The sequence below is a fragment of the Schistocerca gregaria genome, chromosome 2 (assembly GCF_023897955.1).
Source record: "Schistocerca gregaria isolate iqSchGreg1 chromosome 2, iqSchGreg1.2, whole genome shotgun sequence".
Taxonomy (NCBI): Eukaryota; Metazoa; Arthropoda; class Insecta; order Orthoptera; family Acrididae; genus Schistocerca; species Schistocerca gregaria.
In genome coordinates, this window is record NC_064921.1 from 521,926,107 (window position 1) to 521,945,905 (window position 19,799).

A 19,799-nucleotide genomic window follows, 5' to 3' on the forward strand; every position below is an offset into this window, starting at 1 on the left:
AGGGCATGGACTGTGCCTCTGATCTTTCGTCGTCTTGTGTCAGGGTCAAAATCTTCAACTTCATAAATAACATCAGACAACTGTCTTACAACCTTATGAGGTCCAAAGCAGCGCCTGAGTAGCTTCTCAGAGACCAACCTTCCGAACAGGAGTAAAGATCCAGACGAGGTCAACAGGCTGGTAGACAACAGGGCAGTGGCTCCTGTCATACCTTCGGCAATTGTTTACTTGAGCCTGCAGAGTGCGGAGTCGAGCTAACTGCCGAGCTTCCTCAGGTCTGGTTAACATCTGGCCGATGTAGTCGTCATCCATGTCATCAGGATGTAAGGGAAACAAGTGGCTATCATCATTGTTACCTCATGCCCATGCACCAGGAAAAATGGTGTAAATCCTGTGCTGTCTAGCTTCGTGGTGTTGTAGGCAAATGTCATGAAAGGTAGCACCTCATCCCAGTTGCTCTACTCAACACTCACGAACATTGACAGCACATGGGCCAAGGTCTTATTAAGACGTTCAGTAAGCCCTTTACTTTGCGGATGGCAGGCAGTCGTCATGTGATGAATAATGTTGTACCAACAGTTTCTCTCTGTCATAAGATTCGACTAAAAAACTTTCCCTCGATCCATAATTAATGACCTTGGGACACCGTGTTTTAATACAAGGTCTTCCACGACGAATTTGGCTACCTCAAATGCTTCGGCTTTTTTCAAGGCTTTTGTAATTGCATAGCATGTCAGATAATCAGTGCAAACAATAATCCATCAAGTGCTGCTAGCAGACGTTGGAAATCATCCGAGGAGGTCAATCCCAACATGCTGGAAAGGCATTTCGGCTGGTGGAATTGGTACGTGATGGCCAGGTGGTTTCTGAGGAACTGCCTTTCTCCTCAGGCACTCTTTACAGTGTGACACATTGTGATGCACACTCCTAAATAAAATTGGCCAGAAAAATTCCTTGCGAATCCTATTGTATGTCTTAATAAATCGTAAATGTCCAGCCTCAGAAGTGTCATTGAATTTCTGTAGAATATCTAAGTGCATGCGTTTAGGAATCACTGGTAGCCACCTCTTTCCAAACGGATCAAAGTTTTTCTTGGAAAGTAATCCCCTACCTACCTTAAATTGTCGTTTCACATCCTCTGACCAATTTAAGGCAAGCATAATTTGAGATATCTTGGTGTCATTCTGTTCAGCAGAGAGATCCTGGAGTGCAGCAGGACAGTCACTATCTACATCAAAGTCTTGATGGTCTTGCACAGGGTTCCTTGAGAGCCAGTCGGCATCTTGGCATTTTCTTCCACTTTTGTACACTATGGTAACGTCAGACTCTTGAAGGGGTAGTGCACACCTGGCGAGTCGTCCAGTTGGATCCTGAAGACCAGTCAACCAACAAAGTTAATGATGGTCTGTGACAACAGCGAATGGCTACCATAGAGATACTGTCGAAATTTGCACATGGCCCAGATCACGGCAAGACATTCTCTTTCAGTAGTTGAGTTGTTTCTCTTGCCTTCGGTAAGTATCCTACAAGCATTCGCTACAACCTTCTCTTTTCCATCCGAAATTTACACCACAACAGCACCGATCCCATACTCACTGTCATCTGTGTGTAGTTCTGTAGGTGCTCTCTCATCATACAGGCGAAGTACAGGGTCAGTCATCAAGAGCTTTACGCAGCACATCGAAAGAATCTAGTTGAGCACCACACCAGATGAATTTAGCATCGGCTTTTAACAACTCTGAGTGGCCTGGCTTTGATACAAAAGTCTTTGATAAAATGACAGTAATAAGAACATACTCCCAGGAAGCTTCTCAAATCTGTAATACTTTTAGGACTAGTAAATTCTGTTATAGATCTCACCTTTTCTGGGTCTTGCCACACACCTTCATTTGACATAAGGTGTCCAAGTCTTTCGATTTCTTTTGCTCCAAAGAGACACTTTCTTGAATTGAGTTTCAGTCAGCCTTGTTGGAGACACTTAAGAACGGCTCTCAGTCTTTTTGTGTGTTCATCGAATATCTCTGAGAACACTATAATGTCATCTAAATAACGACGACACATCTTCCACTTCAGGTGACTTGGAAGATTATCAGTCATCCCTCCAACGATTCCTGGTGCATTACACAAACCAAAGGGTGTCACTTTAAACTCATACAGGCCATCAGGGGTGATGAATGCAATTTTCTCACCATCAGCCTCATCTATTTCGATTTGCCAGTATCCCGAGTACATGTCCATGGATGAGAAAAACTTAGCCCCCTTTAGACAATCTAGGGGAAGGCTTCCCAACCTTTTCAGCTGGCGGACCCCTTCTTCAGTCGAAAATACATGGTGGACCTGTAGTCAGTCAAGAGTACAGTAACTTTAAATTTCAGAGCAAAACCCATGGGAACTGAAAGCTTCTTAATGCAAGTGCCATGTCCCCACTCGCCACATAAACGTCAGTTCTTACAGACTTCTCCATCTGGATCCTTCCTACCAGCACAAGCTTTTCGAATTTTGCAAGTGAATTCTACACAACTCTCATATTGCTGAAAACATGCAATAAATATGTACCATCTGATTATGAATCACTACAGATTTCAACAGGTAATGGGCCCAGTTGTAATAATTTGTGTAAATCCTTTATAGCAATGTATCTGGGATGGCTGGGTGTAAGTAGCAAGTGAGGTACATAAGGTGTCACAGCATCTTCCAGTGCAGCATCTCTGGCTCGGCCTCATGTGTGATAGTGCTGAATGTGAGCTACCATTGTGGCTGTTGCTGTGACAGAGAGGTCGTGTTTTACCAATCACCATGCAGTGTGATCAGTGCAGCAAATACATTTATAGCTGTGAATACATGAGGTTGCAACTTTTCCCCCAGTGGTACAGATGAAGAAGTCCTCGATTCATACCTCTGTGGAGGCAGCAATGGCTGGATTCCCGCTTGGCAGTGCTGAGTGACCTGAATACCTGGATGCTCAGGTGGCAGAAAGAGGTTAGAGAACTGGCGACAGTAGTGGCAGGAGGCCATTGGTGCGGCATTGGCTAGGACAGATTGGACATCATACTGTTGTCCAGCTCTTCAACAATGATGTCCTGGTGTTGGGACATTACATGCAGCTGCTCATGGCTTACTTTGCAAAATAGGCTGTGTTTTTGCGTGATGTGAAAATGTATGGAATGAAGGCCGATGACCTAGGTCTGGCTGTTGTCACATGATAGTTATTCAAACCATAGACGCTTCCTAAAGGCTAGTCCACTCCCAGGGCATTGACATGCCAAAATGCTGTCATGGATGCAGCATGGCACTGCTGTGGGTGCTGATAAGCAGGTTGACGACCGGTGCCGCCAATGCCTGGGTTCTGGTGCCCTGTCTTCAGCTCTAATCAGTGCTGTAGTTTATTCTGTTAAAATTCCTCCTATTAAGAAAAATCCGACCTTTCGGGATTTCTGTTAAAAATTGAATCTAATATGGAAAATGATTAATTTACAATTTGTGTCCCTCGCTTGACTAACACTGACATTTGGTCCATTACACTATCTACGCTTTCCTTGCAGTAGCATTCTGCATGAAGCAGTGTGTGTATGAAGAAGAGGTTATTGATGCAGCAAGACTCTGACTTAGACTTAGACAAATAGAGTGGTATCATGCCTTCCCGTTAAGTTGACATTAGGCTCTGGAACTGAATGTAGATTAAGTTGAAAAATAGGGTTTTGTAGCAAGAAGAATGGAGACTAATATGGTGTATTGGAATCCTGCATAAAATGAACCCGCTTTCAGAAAAATTTGTTGCATTACTTTCTGAATGACCCATTCTGATTCTTCAAAGTTTATCAAAGCATTGTCTGTACAAATAACACATGAAAAAAGTTATTTAATGTATTAGTAGTGCTTTCATTTCTTTTTGAATTGCATATTATTATTATTATTATTATTATTATTATTATTATTATTATTATTATTATTATTATTATTTTCTCCCCGCCCCCTTCTTTTTTAAGTTGACTCAATGCATATGCTATTGGACATTTGTGTCTTTACCTCCTTGCCTAAAATGCAACCTAAGGCAAAATAGATGCTGTCACACAACAGTATAAATTGCTTTAAGTAATCTGGAAAAGCATGCACTAGGCAGGAGGTCACTATATATTACAGTTTTACAAAGGTGTTTCACTGTTTGGAGACCACTGAAACTTTACTCCTTTCTCCAAATGTTGTGTAAGTGGTCTTGCATTTTTGGAGTAAATTTTCTATAAAAATCACCTGGGCAGATATATAACTGCTGTTCTTTGCCTTAGTGGGTGTCCGGAAATTTTTGATTGCATCAAGTTGTGTTTTGGCACTTCCACTGTTGTGGCAGATAATGAGACCAAGTAACAGACTTCTTGTACGAACTGGAATGTCTTGTCCCATCTGTTAGCCATGCTGCTTGTTAATTTTCGAAGACTTTGCATTGACACATTCTATGATATCATCAAAATAGACCTTGGTTTGCTTTAGTATTACTCCTCAAAATACACAATTCGCCAAGCATTAGAAAGTTACTGGTGCATTTACAGTCCAAATTGTGATAATATTGATGATGACAAAGCAGAATTGAGAACACCATTTTTAGAAGATTTTCAGGCATTATCTCTAATTGATGGTACCCACTTCTTAGATCCAAGGTTGTAATGTAATGACACTGGCTTAGATTATGTTTGGAGTCTGTTATATTAGGCAAAGGGTAGGCATCTGTAACTATTTTCTAGTTTAAATAGTGGTGGTCCTAACACAAAGTATATGCTCTGCTGCCATCTGATCAGTTCTTTGAGACAGTGACAACAGGTGTGGACCAGGGGCCATTACTCTTCTGCTATCCCATACTGAAGTTGTGGAGTTATAAACTCCTGAATGACAGTTTGCAATTGTCTTGGGACTAAATATGGTTGCTTATACACGAGTGACTCATTCACAGAGGAAATATAATATTGAGTTAGTGGTGTGGCAGGCATTGATCCAGGAGGACCAAATAACTTAACCATATTCTTCGACAATATCTCCCCGTCTTTGTTCTGTGCTCCAGAGCTGGATAACTGGATGTGGAATTGCTATCTGACTCATCTTCATCCAGTACTGCCAATGTGACTATTAGAATGTTGTCAAAGAAGAAGCCGTGGTGTAGTGGTTGTGCATGGAGGGTCGTGAGTTCAATATCCACCTGAACCGTAAAATTTTAATTTCTATATTCGGTTTGAGTACATTCTAGAAGTATCCACAAATGTGAAGAATTATTATACTGGAATGTTCTGTTACTGTATATATACCGTATGTGTTCTGGCCGGAGGCAGTTCGCTCTGCGCTCTTTATGTGCAAGTGCTGAATAAACCTTCGTTCAGTGAAGTTAGTGTTGGTCATTCATCTAATTACACCTTCTTCTATGTGACAGTATTTTGGTAGAGACGCTGGGTATTGGAACTTGTGATAGCGTACATTATTGACGACATAGTGGTTCACATTAGGCCACATCAGAGCAGCCGTTCACATGGCGAGAAACCCAAGTTTGAGCCATATTCAACAGAGAAGACGACGTTACCATGACAGCAACTGAGTGCAACCACACGAGTCATCCTTCATGGTTCTCTGGTAATGATGGCCAATATCCAAACGAGTGGCTGAAGGTGTATGAGCGTATAGCCAAATTTAACAAATGGGATGACACCGTGTGTTTGTTTAACGTATTTTTTCTACTTGGAAGGCACTGCCAAGCAATGGTATGAGAACAACGTAGAGAAGTTTGCAAGCTGGTAAGTATTCCAGGTGGAACTGCGCAAGTATTTCAGTGACACACAATGACAGAAATGCAAGGCTGAAGATAAATTAAAGTGCAGTGCACAGCACAGCATCCTACATTCAAGGCGTGTTGGAGCTGTGTAAAATAGTGGATTCTAGAATGAAGGAGGAAGATAAGGTTGTACATCTCATGAAGTGAAGCACATTGTGTTGGGCAGCATTTCAGTAGTTGGGTGTTTCATGACCAGTTTGTCAGTGGCCACTCGTGCAGATATGCAGCATCTTTTTGTTATGTTCACATAGAAAGCAGCACAGTAGTTGCAGCTTAGCTCGTGAATCACACGACTTCTTTCCCAGGTAGCCCTGCCTTTGGTGGGAAATGTGATGCCTGTGACCGGATTGGAGTAGGTAGTAGTGGGAGAATGTAGTGGACAGTTCCTGTATCTAGGATTATTGCAGGGATGTGAGCCATGAAGAAAAGGGTTGGTAGCAGAGGTGGAGATAGGATGAACAGGGTATTGCATAGGTTCAGTGGGCAGCAGAATATTGGTGTGGGAGGGGTGGAAAGGATATTGGAAAGTATATTCCTTACTTCAGGGCATGACGATTAGTAGTTAAAATCCTGGCAGAAAATGTGATATGGTAGCTCCAGTGGTACTGAATCATGAAGGGAGTGTTCCTTTGTGGGCAGACAGTGGGAATGTGGTAGATTGTAGGTGACTGCTGAGAGAAAGCAAGTGGGATCTGTTTCTGTACAAGATTGAGAGGGCAATTACGGCCTGTCAAGGCATCAGTGAGACACTTGATACATTTTGAGATGGACTACTTGTCACTAAATATGCGATAGCCATGCTTGGCTAGGTTGTATGGAAGGTACTACTTGGTATGGAATGGAGGTACTGCTGGTGGTTGGTAAATTTGATATGGACGGAGGGACTGATGTAGCCACCTTTGAGGTGTAAGTCAACATCGAGGAAGGTGGCTTGTTGGGTTGAGGAGAACCAGGTGAAGAAAATGGGGGAGAAGGTGTTTAGGCTCTGGAAGAATGTGGATAGGGTGTCCTCACCATCAGTCCAGATCATCAAAATGTCACTGATGAATCTAGACCACGTGAGGAGTTTTGGATTTTGGGTGGTTAAGGAAGGATACCTGTGCATGGCCCAAGAATAGGCTGGCACAGGTTAGTGCCATGCAGGTGCCCATTGTTCCATCATGTATTAGTTTATAGGTGATGACTTTGAAGGATAAGCAATTAAGGAAGGGAAATTAGACTTTAGTGTCCCACTGACAGCGATGTCATAAGAAATGGAGCAGAGGCTTAGATTTCCAAAGGGACCATTCCAGCATTTACCTGTAGTGATTTAGGGAAATCGTGGAATCTTAAATTTGGTTAACTTGAGGGCGATTTCAACTGTTTTTCTACTGAATGCGAATCCTATGTGCTAACCACTGCACCATTTTGCTTGATGAAAAATTATTGTGGGTGATGATATAGTTGGTCATGGTGACCAAGGAGGAGGTTGCAGGTTTGGAGTTGGTCACAGGTTGGGAAAGGTAGTGTTCAATAGTGTTAAGGACATTGGTATTAAGAATGTTAGTGTAGGGGGAAGTGGAATCAATAGTGACGAGCAGGGTGCTGTGTGGTACATGAACAGCAACTGTGGAGAGTTCGTAGAGGAAGAAGTTGGTCTTCCTTATATAGGACAGTAGATCACAGCTAATAGGCTGAAGGTGCTGGTCCACAGCAGCAGATTCTCTCAATGGGGGCAACATAAATGGCCAGAATCGGGCATGCAGGTTGGTTGGAAGCATGTTAAAGATAGGAGTGGGTGGAGTGGTAGGGATGAGAGGAGAGGGACTCAGGGGAGAGGTTGTGGGCATGACATATGGATTTGAGGGGACTGATCACGACGCATTTCTGGGATGGGTACACACTGTGGCAGGGGTTGTATGTGGACAAATCTGACAGTTGCTGGTATCTCTCTGCCAGGTAGGCCTTGTGGTTCAAAATCACAGTGGTGGAGCATAAGTTGGTAAGCAGGATTATAAGGTCGGGACCAGATTCTAGGTGATGGACTAGTGCTCTTCCTCTGGGGAATCCCCTGGGGGATGACGATGAGGCAAGGTTTGTGGTTAAGAAATTCCAGAATGTAAGCAGTGTGTGATTTGGGAGCAATGTGAGTGGACCATGGTTAGATGTAGAAGTAAACTGAGCCAGACAGGGTTCAACATTGACTTTGGGTTGAGTCTAATTAGTTGGGTTGGTAGCCAGAAAGTGTTTAAACTGTTACTTTTTCTGAAATCAAAATGACCTCTGTCCAATATTTTGTAAAGGTTTATTTTGATTCTTCTGAACTTTAGTTTGGTCATCAATTTGCAAACATGATTTGTTAAATTCATCATTCAATAGTTTCCATACTTTTCCACTCTTGCCCTCTTTGGTAATATGACAATGCTTTTCTGTAAAACTGACAGTCACTGTTTAATAGACTTTTTGGCACCCTCTCCCACATGTAACCCCAATTTCAGTAACTTGAAAGCTATGTCATCCACTTCCACTGACTTCTGCAAGTTCAGATCATTCACTATTCTCTCAAACTATGACTGCATTACTGAACTGTGTATTTCACCCTTATGAGCTACCACCTCGTCTTATGCTTCTGGGCAGTTGCTCTCAATTTTACAGGCCTCTGATGTATTCCTAGCTTTCTGTCTGCTGCTTGAGCTAGTTTCCAAACTGTACCTTTCAGCTTTCACATTAACACTTCCTGGATCTTACTAATCTGTGGGACAGACGAAGATTAAATATAACTTTAACAACATTTGGCTATAATCACCACTTTCTCTAAATCTTCTACAGGTACGTATTTTATACTAAGTTTTCAGTATTTACTTGACTATGTACACTTTTTTTTACTATCTTGTTTTAGGCTCCCATAACTAGTATATTATGATCTGAATTTATCTTTAACCTAGGCATTATCACCTGATGTTGCTAACTTAAAGAAATGACTATCTTCACAGTGTGTACATTTCACTTAAATTATGTACTGATTATAATTACTTAACTTTTATATAAAATCTAATTGTTTAAAAGTTTAAGTGTCCACTATTATCTCACCTTTCATTTCTGGCAATCCAAAGCGACTTGACAAGGAGAACTTTGGTGTTCCACTAGATTCTGGCTTATTATCTGTGACAGCAAATGAGAAGGTCTTAAAAGCAGGAGAAGTGGCATCACCTACACAAAAATAAATAATCTCCTTCAGACTCATTGTACTAACATAAATCTACGCATGTGCAAAAGCAGACATTTAGTTAAAATCAGTAAGTCACACATTAATAATTAGATAGATTATTTGGTAAAAATACCATTGCTCACTTTTTGAAGAAGGGTAGGGGACGGGGCAGAAACGCAGGGTGCATAAATTGAGGTGACAGTAGTGTTGGGATAAAGATATGCACATATACAGATGGTGGTAGTGCAGTGTACATAGCGTATAAAATGGAAGTGCTTAGGCAGAGGTGTCATTTGTACTCAAGTGATTCATGGGAAAAGGTTCCTGACGAGATTATGGCTGCGCGTTGGGAATTAACAGACTCTAAACGCATAACGGTAGTTGGAGCTAAACGCATAGAACACTCCCTTTCGGAAATCATTAGGGAATTCAATATTCTGAGATCCACAGTGTCAAGTATGTGCTAAGAATACCAAATTTCAGGCATTACCTTTCACCACATACAATGCAGTGACTGACGGCCTTCACTTAATCCCCAAGAGTGGCAGCATTTGCTTAGAGTTGTCTGTGCTAACATCATGCAACACTGCTTGAAATAACTGCAGAAATCAATGTGGGACTTACAACACTGTGGCGAAATACGGCATTAATCGTCTATAGCAGCTGATGACTGATATGAGTGCATTTGCTAACAGCTTGGTGTTGCCTGCAGCCCCTCTCCTGGTTTTGTGATCACATAAGTTGGACCCTTGATCACTAGAAAACTATGGCCTTTATGGATGATTCCCAATTTCATTGGTAAGAGCTGATGGTACAGTTTGACTGTGGCATAGGCTCTACGAAACCAGGGACCCAAGGTGTCAACTATGAACTGTGCAAACTGGTTGTGGCTACATAATGGTGTGGAATTTGTTTAGGTGAAATTGACTGGGTCCTCTAATCCAACTGAAGCAATCATTGACTGGAAATGGTTATGTTCGGCTACTTGGGGGCCATTTGCAACTGTTCATGGACTTAATTTGTATGGATGACACTGCACAATGTCAAATGATTCCTTTGAAGAGAATTTTGAACAGTCTGAGTGAATGATTCGCTGCACTCCCCCCCCCCTCCAAACTTTTAAGCTCAGCATTAACGTGTTATAGTTTGTGGTTCATAGATTCTCTCATTTTCCCTGCACTAATACCACGCAAATAAAATTTTACGGAGTGTTCGAGCAACGTCAATACTCTATCAAGTGTTTCGGCGTATTGGCAAATCTTGAGCCTGTTGAACATGAGTATCATTTGCGCAACCCTGCCCTACCAGATCCTTCAAAATAAATCTCTAAGTAACTTTAAAAGCCACAGCTTCATATGTGAATGTAAGACGACCCCTACATATTCTACCAAACATTACAAAAATGTTAAACTCGGCAGCAATAGTTCTATCTGCATGTATAAGACAACCTAGCATTTTTCGAATGGCGAATTTGGGAAAACACCTCTTATAATTGGGTACATACAGTACATTGCCTAAATACAGGCACACCTCATAAAATATTTTACTACAATTAACCATCTCAGAAATTTGACTAGTTAAAAAAAAGTAGATTTCAAAATATTGCACTACTATTCACGAAATACATGGGGTCTTATTTCTGTTCCTATTCCACGTTAACCGAAAAATTTACTTGTCTTCGCCAGTAAAATTCTTTCATATTTATTCTCGACATGGTTCGCTACATAGGTGCTCCATCTCTGTGGTACAAGAATTGATTTAAGAATGGACAGAAACAGACTTTTACAGTACCAAGATATAGCACAAGTCTTAGAGGTGTGTTACATTTAATCACGCAGGTTAATGGAGATACAGTATCTAGCCAACATGAACTTCCTTACTTAAGATCCGTGGCCTAACTGGCGCACGCAGCAGTGTGTTAGAAAATAAACACATTAATCAACAAGGTGGGGTTACGGACAAATGTTGTCTCAAATTATATCTCGTGTGTACTTTTAATTATGAACAATTTAAGAAGTTTCCTTACATGCATTGCAATTTATGAAACTCCTTAAAAAATTATATTAAAATCTAAAAACAAAGAAAGAAAAAAGGGAGAGGGGGTGGGGGGCATAGTGCAGCTTCCATGGCCGGCCTGCAATACCCCGGGCAGGCAGTCATTAGATAAATGGAACAAACACCCTGTACTTCAAGCCATGCAACCTGGAAACATGTTTCCGATACAATTGATCTCCATGTCTGTGCAAAATTTTGTCATCTTTATTTTAACAAGAGGTAGCTTTGATGCTGTATTTTATGAAAACAGTGCTCATTTTTCACCATAAGAAAATGCAGGTAGCCTAAAAAGGAGAAACAGAAGAACATTGTCTTTAATAAAACACGACTTCTGGGATTAATATTGTAACTTTGGCTGTCAATGTATTAGCTTTCTCAAAAGCAGCAACTATCATGTGATACACTATTTCTTAACATGTCATTAGGTTACACTGATGTAGCATACTTAATGGCTGGTGTGTTATGGAGCGACATTTCAACTGTAAATAATAGGCCTTTTTCGTTTACTTGCATAGTGGAGTGTCATTTTCAAACAATGGAAAATTCAGGCTGGAACATAACAATACGAGAGAAGAAAAGTTGCTACTTACCATACAGCGGAAATGCTGAGTCGCGATAGGCACAATGAAAGATTCACACAATCATAGCTTTCGGCCATTAAGGCCTTTGTCAGTACACACACACACACACACACACACACACACACACACACACACACACACACACACAAGTTGTGTGTGTGTGTGCGCGCGCGCGCGTGTGCGCGCGCGCGCGTGTGTGCGCGCGCGCGCGTGTGTGCGCGCGCGCGCGTGTGTGTGTGCGTGCGCGCGTGTGCGCGTGTGTGTGCGCGCGTGTGCGTGCGCGTGTGCGTGTGTGTGTGCGTGTGCGTGCGAGTGTGCGCGCGCGTACGCGCGCGCATCGCGGCTCAGCATCTCCGCTATATGGTGAGTAGCAACTTTCCTTCTCTTGGACTGTCATTTTCATCAGTTATAAAAGTTCCATTAAAGATGTTGAACATACATTACATGACTGCTACTCAATACAACAAAGATGTGAGCTAGTCTCCTCACAGAAATGTCAACAAACCTATTTAAAAACACTTTCTGCATATTTAGAGAAATTTCTACTAAGAGGTGAGGGGGGTGGGAAGTGGATTGCAGAATTGCCTTTGGCAACTAAAAGCATTAGGCCTATTACCCCTTTATTATAGGGGATGGTGTTAATAGTATCTTCATAAGCAGCATAAGGCACACATGGAATTACCTGATAGATCACCTTTCGTCTCAAGAGACGATTGTTTGTCTGCCATTCCTGGACTCCTATTGCTTCCCTTTTCAGACGATAATATTTTACCCTCAGCCACATCAGCCTGAAGAATAAATAGATGTAATTGCATTTATCAACATAATGGCAACACTTTAAATGAAATGTGTATGAGGGAAGACACAGCTCTTGCTAAGAATATTGATATATTAAAAACAAATATCGTGGCTTGTTCAAGTTAAGATGTTGGGTTAATTACGACCCAGATTAAAATACTGCAAAAAAGGCAACATTTTTGTACAGTTGTTGGCAGTGTTATATTCCAATACGTTGTTGAAAATAACAACAATAACAATAATAATAATACACAGAACAGCCTTAAGGAAATTTCTTATTTTAATATTCACATAAGGTAAATGTGAAATGACAGACTGTTTTCAATAAGAAAAACTTTTCTGAAAGCATTATGTTAGTTTTCTTATTTTTTGTTGCTTTATTGATTACAGTTTGGACACACAGTTACATAAATATCAACAAAATCATAAATATGAAACAAAATCATAAATATGAAACAAAATCATAAATATGAAACAAAATCATAAATATGAAGCAACAGTTTTTAGATTGGCAATTATTTTTTAAAACATTAGTATTTCCCAGTTTTTGTTCTTATTTAATGCAATTTGGACACAAGTAGGGGAAGTTTTTTTACATTACCCACACAATTTGTGTTCATTTTATAGCCATTGCTACCTAAACGAAACTCGCAATGTGCAGGTTTTCTCCTTGTTGCTGATTCTTACAGGCTTGGCACACATTCGGGGTTTTCAATGTTCCTGATTATTTACAGAGAATCTTTTGTTCTTAGGAAATTTATCCTCGATGGAATGTGTCTCGCTACCAGCAACTTGACAAGTTCCTCCAAGAATATTCTCGTCCTAATCAATTTTCTTGCACTCCAATTAGAGTCAAAAATCTCCACAAATTTTAGGAAATCAGGGAAAAGAGTAGAAGAGCTAGTTCTTGACAGTCCAGCTAAGAAATATGCTGTAGTGAAGAAATTATTACAGTGGCAGGGCCCCCTGAAAGAAATTTAATCCCAAAGGCCTGTGATGAACAGCAAACAGTTGAAACTTTTACGAACAGAAAGAACACAAGCTGTCGAACTCCTACTAGAAGGGATACAAAATCAGTTAAAAGATCCAGACTAAGAAGTGTACAATTTTGCAGATACATTACATAGTTATCTCCATGAAGAATGCTTAACAGTAGTTTAGGGTGAACAATAAGTGGACACCACAAAAAAGGCTACTTGTTATGTGCTGCAACTAAAACAAATTGGTGGTTTCTGACATACTGCAGGACACATGTATGTTGATATTATGTTAGCTCTTATGTGGTGAATGCACTGAAAAATGACACTGAATAAGAAATTGGAGAATATGTAGTCTGTAATGTGAAAAGCAAATCCTGCATGTTGAATCCATGTAGGAAACTGAAAAACTGTAGACCTAGACTTCAATCCTGGTTGCATGATGAAGTTTACTATGATTCAGAAGTTAAATGGAAACAATGGAATGAAGTTGATAAACAACCAGAACTTGACATTAATTGTGCCATTGCTGATTCAGTGACAGAAATTGAAGAGGAAATTATTAGATATGAATTTCATTGTTGTATTAAAGACAACACCATCTGCTGAGTGAGATGAGAAAACAAAATGGATCAAGAAACTGGATGCTATAGATTGACAATGCAGAAAATTCCACTTACTATGCAAGATGAAATTCAGAGTGCTCATTGGCTGCATGAGCAAGTGATAGTTTGTGTTGCAAGGTAACTCAATTTTCTATTAAAAATGTAAACCAACAAAAATTTTTAAAACCAAGCAACTGAGCATTGCATAATTTGTGCGTAGATTCAGTTTTGTAGAGTACCGAACTTTGCTTTAAAGACAACAGAATTTGCAAGAGTCCTGTGTGGAATGAAGAGTGCCACATTCCGAAATATCACAGTGTTTTTAATTCTTGTCTAGACAAGATTTCACATTTTAGGTTCAATTATTGCAGGCCTAAATGACTTCACTCTTCATGTATTTGTATTTAAAAATGCAATTTGTAGTTAAAATACATTCATAGAATTTCTGGAATCTGTACATTCAGATCTGGCATGAGGTACTTTTCATGCCCCCAAATGAAACCGTCAATTTTCTGATCTAGATACAATTTTATAGAAGAAAATCTTTTATGAGTTACATTTAATTCTACAGAAATAACTGTCTGAATGCATTATTTATCATTTAGAAGAAGAAATATTAAGTGTATTGAGTAATGAATCCCATAATAAAGAAGATCAATTGTCTTGTATGGCATTCTGAATGGATCACTGGTAATACTGCAATAAGTTAATGTCAACTGAATGGTATGAGGGGAAGATGTACTTTCACATAATTAGTTTGTTCCTAAACTACTGAGTTTAAAGCCATTCACCTTGTAATGTGTGTTTCAAACATTTTTCTGGACACATTCACAGTAATGATTTGTAGGGAAAAGCCACTAGTTTCTAGCCAAAAAGGAACACTGGAGACAAATGACTTACCTTTATTACTTTGTCATATTTTCAGCAAGACTTACACTGCACCTGAACACAAGCTTGTACACTCGACAGCAAAAAAGTGGGTCATGCCTGAATTCCAACATGTAGGCTGCACCTGAATGTATGCAACCAACATAGCATATCTGTGTTGCACATCGTCGCAACACAATGGGTACTGCTAAAGACTACTGTAGAACACCGGTCTTTATGACAGCCCGTCCAGATGTAACGTACACCACGATAGTATAGAAGAGATCAGACAGTCCTTAACGTTTGTAAACTACACTTAATTACAATAAGTGACATTTTAAACATTATGGGACAACTAATTTTGTCACAAAAATCGTTCAGTAATCCTTAGGCACAATTCAATATTTGAGACAGTATATGGATTTATAAAGTTGTATGGAAATTGGAAACAATTTCTTTGCTTTTTAAAAGGTTTACCCAACAAATGCTGAATGTCGTTCAATGTTGATTGGTTTCACATCAACTTTATATAATACTAAGCAGTTAAAAGAAAACGTGATTAACGGCGATAAACACTCTACGGAAATCCCAACATTAACAGCGGACCACAAGTAATACCATTGTTTACATGACCCATCAGCAGATACTTGTACACAAAGTTGTACTTTAAATGACATGACCAACGTCTTTGTTCTGGATCCAGATGCAAACCCAGAACGTAAAGCCATTGTTAACCACGCAAAGCTTTCTGCGTTACTTAGACTCAATTGCTAGGCAGAAAGAGATGTCAAATATTGACTTTTGCACCAGTATCAGTTATCAATTCTCAACTTGAACATAAATGACGATAATGTTTGTACGTAACCAGGAACCCTAACATGACAATTACCTTCTTGGTAATTAACCTCAAAAAACATTTCATGTTGTTGCATTGTCAAGGAACAAAGGATGCACATGTTTAAAACTGAAATGCCATTATGTAATGCTGGTGACAAGGATGTGAACCCAGCACCTAATTGGATTGTTGAATAAGTACGTAAAATCAGAATATAGATATCACAGTTTGTCACCAGTAGTGAGGTTGGAACCTTAAATGACGACTGAAGTTGTATTGCGTGACCGGGATTCGAACCCGCGCCTACCGCCATCGTCGTCTAACAAGGAACAGATGAGAAATGTCCAATGTTGGTCCTCCATTAGCCAGATATGTGCACGTTTAACTAGAAATAAGGTGACGAAAATGTCTATGCTGACAGAGTCGAACGCCGTACACATGATTATGAAGACACGTTAATAATCAAATTCTTATTCAGTACTAGCTAGGAGTAGCATGTTTAGTTGTAAACCTTAAGGCATTTCTCATCCCGAGTGACGTGTTGCTTAATATCTGCGATATCATGGTGTTAATTTACAAGTGTATTGACTGCCGTAAAGAGCAATGTTCTCTAGTAGTCATGTATCACTGAGATGTAAATGAAGTGCGTCAGCAGAAAGCAATTTCCGTCGTGCACCACGTATTGTTTCAGAGACACTGCGTACATGTTATAAGTGCACAAAACGTGTATTATATACTACCATGTATATTATTATTTGGAGAAGCTGCCACCAAACCTGTTTACTTTCACATTCCGCTTAGTTGTCGTGGTTGAATACACGTTTTCTTAAGGCTACATGTAATGCAGAGCACTTACTAGAAAGAATAGCTTCCTGTGTCATACTATTGCTAGCTAGGTGAAATATTTTGTGGTAGCTATGTTTAAAATGAATGTATTTCTGAACGTATTGTTCGTCAAATATTTGAATGAATCTTCTACCGTAGGTGTGCCTGCACATGTTATAGCATAATAGCTGTAGCTGCGTTAGTTTATACTACAGACTTTGGGAGGTTAGGTGTAACTTTTGATCCTTCAAAGTGTGATCGTGACCTTGCGACCCGGGTCTGTACTAGCCGTGGCTCGCGAGCTACGGGCCAGCCAGGCTGGCCGAGGTAAGACAGAAGTGAGCGAGCTGGCCGTGGCGTTGGTGGGCCAACAGCCCTGGACAAGCCAGCACGGCTGGGCCACATGCCTATGCCTCTGCCTCTGCCACTCCGTTTGACGTAAATATGTTTACTATGTTTACCTCCTCTCTTGGCATCAGTATAAAAGCGTCAAGCAGAAATACACATCAGGCTCTCTGCCGTAATGGCTCACTGGGAGAGGTCTATTCGAGAGAGTCATAGCTCTCATTGAAGGAGGAGGATCTTCCATCAGAGAAGCTGGCAGATGGTATGGCGTACCACGTACCACTGCAACGAGATGGTGGAGGATCTGCCTTGAAAGAGGCAACACCAACAGGGCTCCTGGCTCAGGCAAGAAGAGAGTGAGTTCACAGCAGGAAGACAGGGACCTAGTGTCTAGGAGCAGAGAAAATCCCTTTCTGAATGCGAAGCAGTTGTGGCGGGAGACCAACTTCCCCGGCTCCAGTGACACGATTCGCCGAAGGCTGAGGGACGCTGGACTGCACTACATCTAAATGAATACTCTGCAATTCATAATTATGTGCTTGGTAGTGGGTTCTGTGGTCTGGCGGATAAATCTTATATTGATGTGTAAAACATGTAGGTTCAGATCTCTTGTCAGGCGTAGATTTATAACACACACAAGTAACTCTTCTGCAGCCGTAGTAATGCCAAGTGCAGAACGCCATTAAGCTCCGTAGTTCAATATCCACAGTAAAGATAACATCCCTTCGCTGCCGACTGGAGCAGAGCGGCATTCGTTTGAGCTGTGACAGATGGAGAAACCTCGGAAGGCAGTGACTGTCACCAGCATGCTGTCGTAAACCAGAAAATGTATTTCATTTAATGAACCAATGGCCATGTAAGTTCACAAGGCATTTATTTTATTTGAAACAGATTTTGAAAATTGTGGTGCTGGACTGGGATTCAAATTCAATTTCACTGTGTTCCCCAAGATTGCAAACGCTTCTAGGCCTCCTCGAAAGGCACCATCGACTCCTGATCAGCACAAAATATTCATTACTTCATTTCAAGCCCTAGCACGAGTGCTCCGAACTGCTAGTGAAAAATAGTTGCATTTGCAATGTCTCTTCTTGCGTTGTCAGCTGTAATGTGTTCGTTTCAACTCAGCCACATGATGAGCTTTTTATCACATCATTACAAGATCAAACATTTCCTTACATCTTTTCAAGTTCAAACATACGTCTCCATCCTACTGACGAAAACAGATTTAGGTTTAACGTTGTGATCACCAACGACAGTATGTTGTGTATTCAACTTCTAGCCAGCAGAGTATTTTCCATCACATCATTGAAAGAACAAACATGCCACTCCTAGCTAGAACTTGATAGTTAAAGTGTCTTCATGACCACGTGTGCGGGGTTTGAATTCCATTCAGCACAGAACTTTTCGTCGCCTGATATCTAGCTAAACATGCGCACATCTCGCTACTGGTGAACCAACAATAGCTATTTTATCATCTCTTCCTGGCCAGAAAATGACGGCACTAGATTCTGGGTTCAAATCCCAGTCAGGCAAAAACCATTTCATCATCATCTAAAGTTCCAACATCTTGCTATTGGTGAAAACATTTGATATTTAACTCCTGATTTAACATACTTCGTTAACAATCTGTTTAGGTGCTGTGTTCGCATCCCTGTCACAAGTTTTACGTGATGGCATTTCAATTTTAAGCATGAGCATACCTTGTTTCTTGTGAATGACACCTTCCCAAGAAGGTAACTTATGACAGGATTCCCAGTACATTACAAACATTTTCGTCATTTATTTTCAGGATCTGAATTGATAACTGACACTAGTGCAAACGTCTATACCTCACGGCTCTTTATGCCTAGTGATCAGGTCTCAATAAGGCACAAACAAAGCTTAGCTTAGTTAGCAATGGCTATAGGTGCTGGGTTTGAATCCAGGTCCAGAACGACAATGTTGGTCATGTCATTCAAAGTTCAAATTTTTGCACACATAGCTGTTGATGTGTTACGAGAACAATGATATTACTGGTGATTTGCTGTTAATATTGAGATTTCCGTAGAGTGCTTGTTGCCGTTAATCGCGTTTTTTGACTGGTTCGTCCAATATCCAGTTTCCAGAGCCACACGCCTTTGAGCGACTTTCAGCACGTGGATGGAAAACTTTTTCGAGAGCGAAAAACTTTTTTCCAATTGCCGTACACCTTTGTAACTCCATATATTGTCTCGAGTATTTAATTTTGACTAAGGCTTACTGTACGATATATGTAAAATAATCTGTATTCTCAGAACATTTGGAATGTCACTTCTTGTAATTAAAGTTAGTTTATGAATGCTATGGGGTGTCTCATCGCTAAGAACGTGTTTTCTAATATGTTTTGTATGATGGTATTAGTTGACGCTTCGACGGACTGCCATAAGGACCTTTGGTCTGTAGTAGTCTCTTGCAGTACCCACTGTGTGTAGTCAATCGACTGTACCCCACAGGGTTTTAGTGTTTAGAGGACCTGCAACACAGCTATGTTATGTTGGTTGTATTCAGCAGTGACCCACTTTTTTGCTGTCAAGTGTACATAAATTCTCATTTTCATCCATTCTGAACAAATTTCAAACTACTCATAAAAAATGAATCCCAGGTGTTTCAAATAAATGACCAGAAATTTAATTTTCGATTTTGATGCAACATTCACTGCCATTCAATAAAACACACTCCTATCAATATTTTTTACACGTCTTTTTCTTGCACAGCAACAGTTATTGGGCAGCATCTACTCCCACCTTGGACATCTAGTATTTCTACTCTGGGTAGCATACATGACTTTAGAGTAATATAACATGTACACACTCCTTTACTCAAATATCGCAGTCATTGTACATACTTTTATTGTGCAATATGGTGACTAAACTATCATCTTGAGTGTCCTTATTAAA

General features: G+C 40.4%; 1 protein-coding gene across 3 annotated transcripts in view; it reads right to left on the reverse strand.

The window, feature by feature from the left end:
- LOC126330069 (E3 SUMO-protein ligase RanBP2-like) overlaps positions 1-19,799 on the reverse strand; it is a 257,136-nt gene that overhangs the window by 69,771 nt on the left and 167,566 nt on the right. For all 3 annotated transcript variants that reach the window (XM_049996317.1, XM_049996325.1, XM_049996329.1), the window contains exons 23-24: positions 12,315-12,420; positions 8,879-8,998 (exon numbers count right to left, since the gene is read on the reverse strand). In XM_049996317.1, the coding sequence (XP_049852274.1) occupies positions 8,879-8,998; positions 12,315-12,420 (226 nt within the window). The remainder of the gene's footprint in view (positions 1-8,878; positions 8,999-12,314; positions 12,421-19,799) is intronic.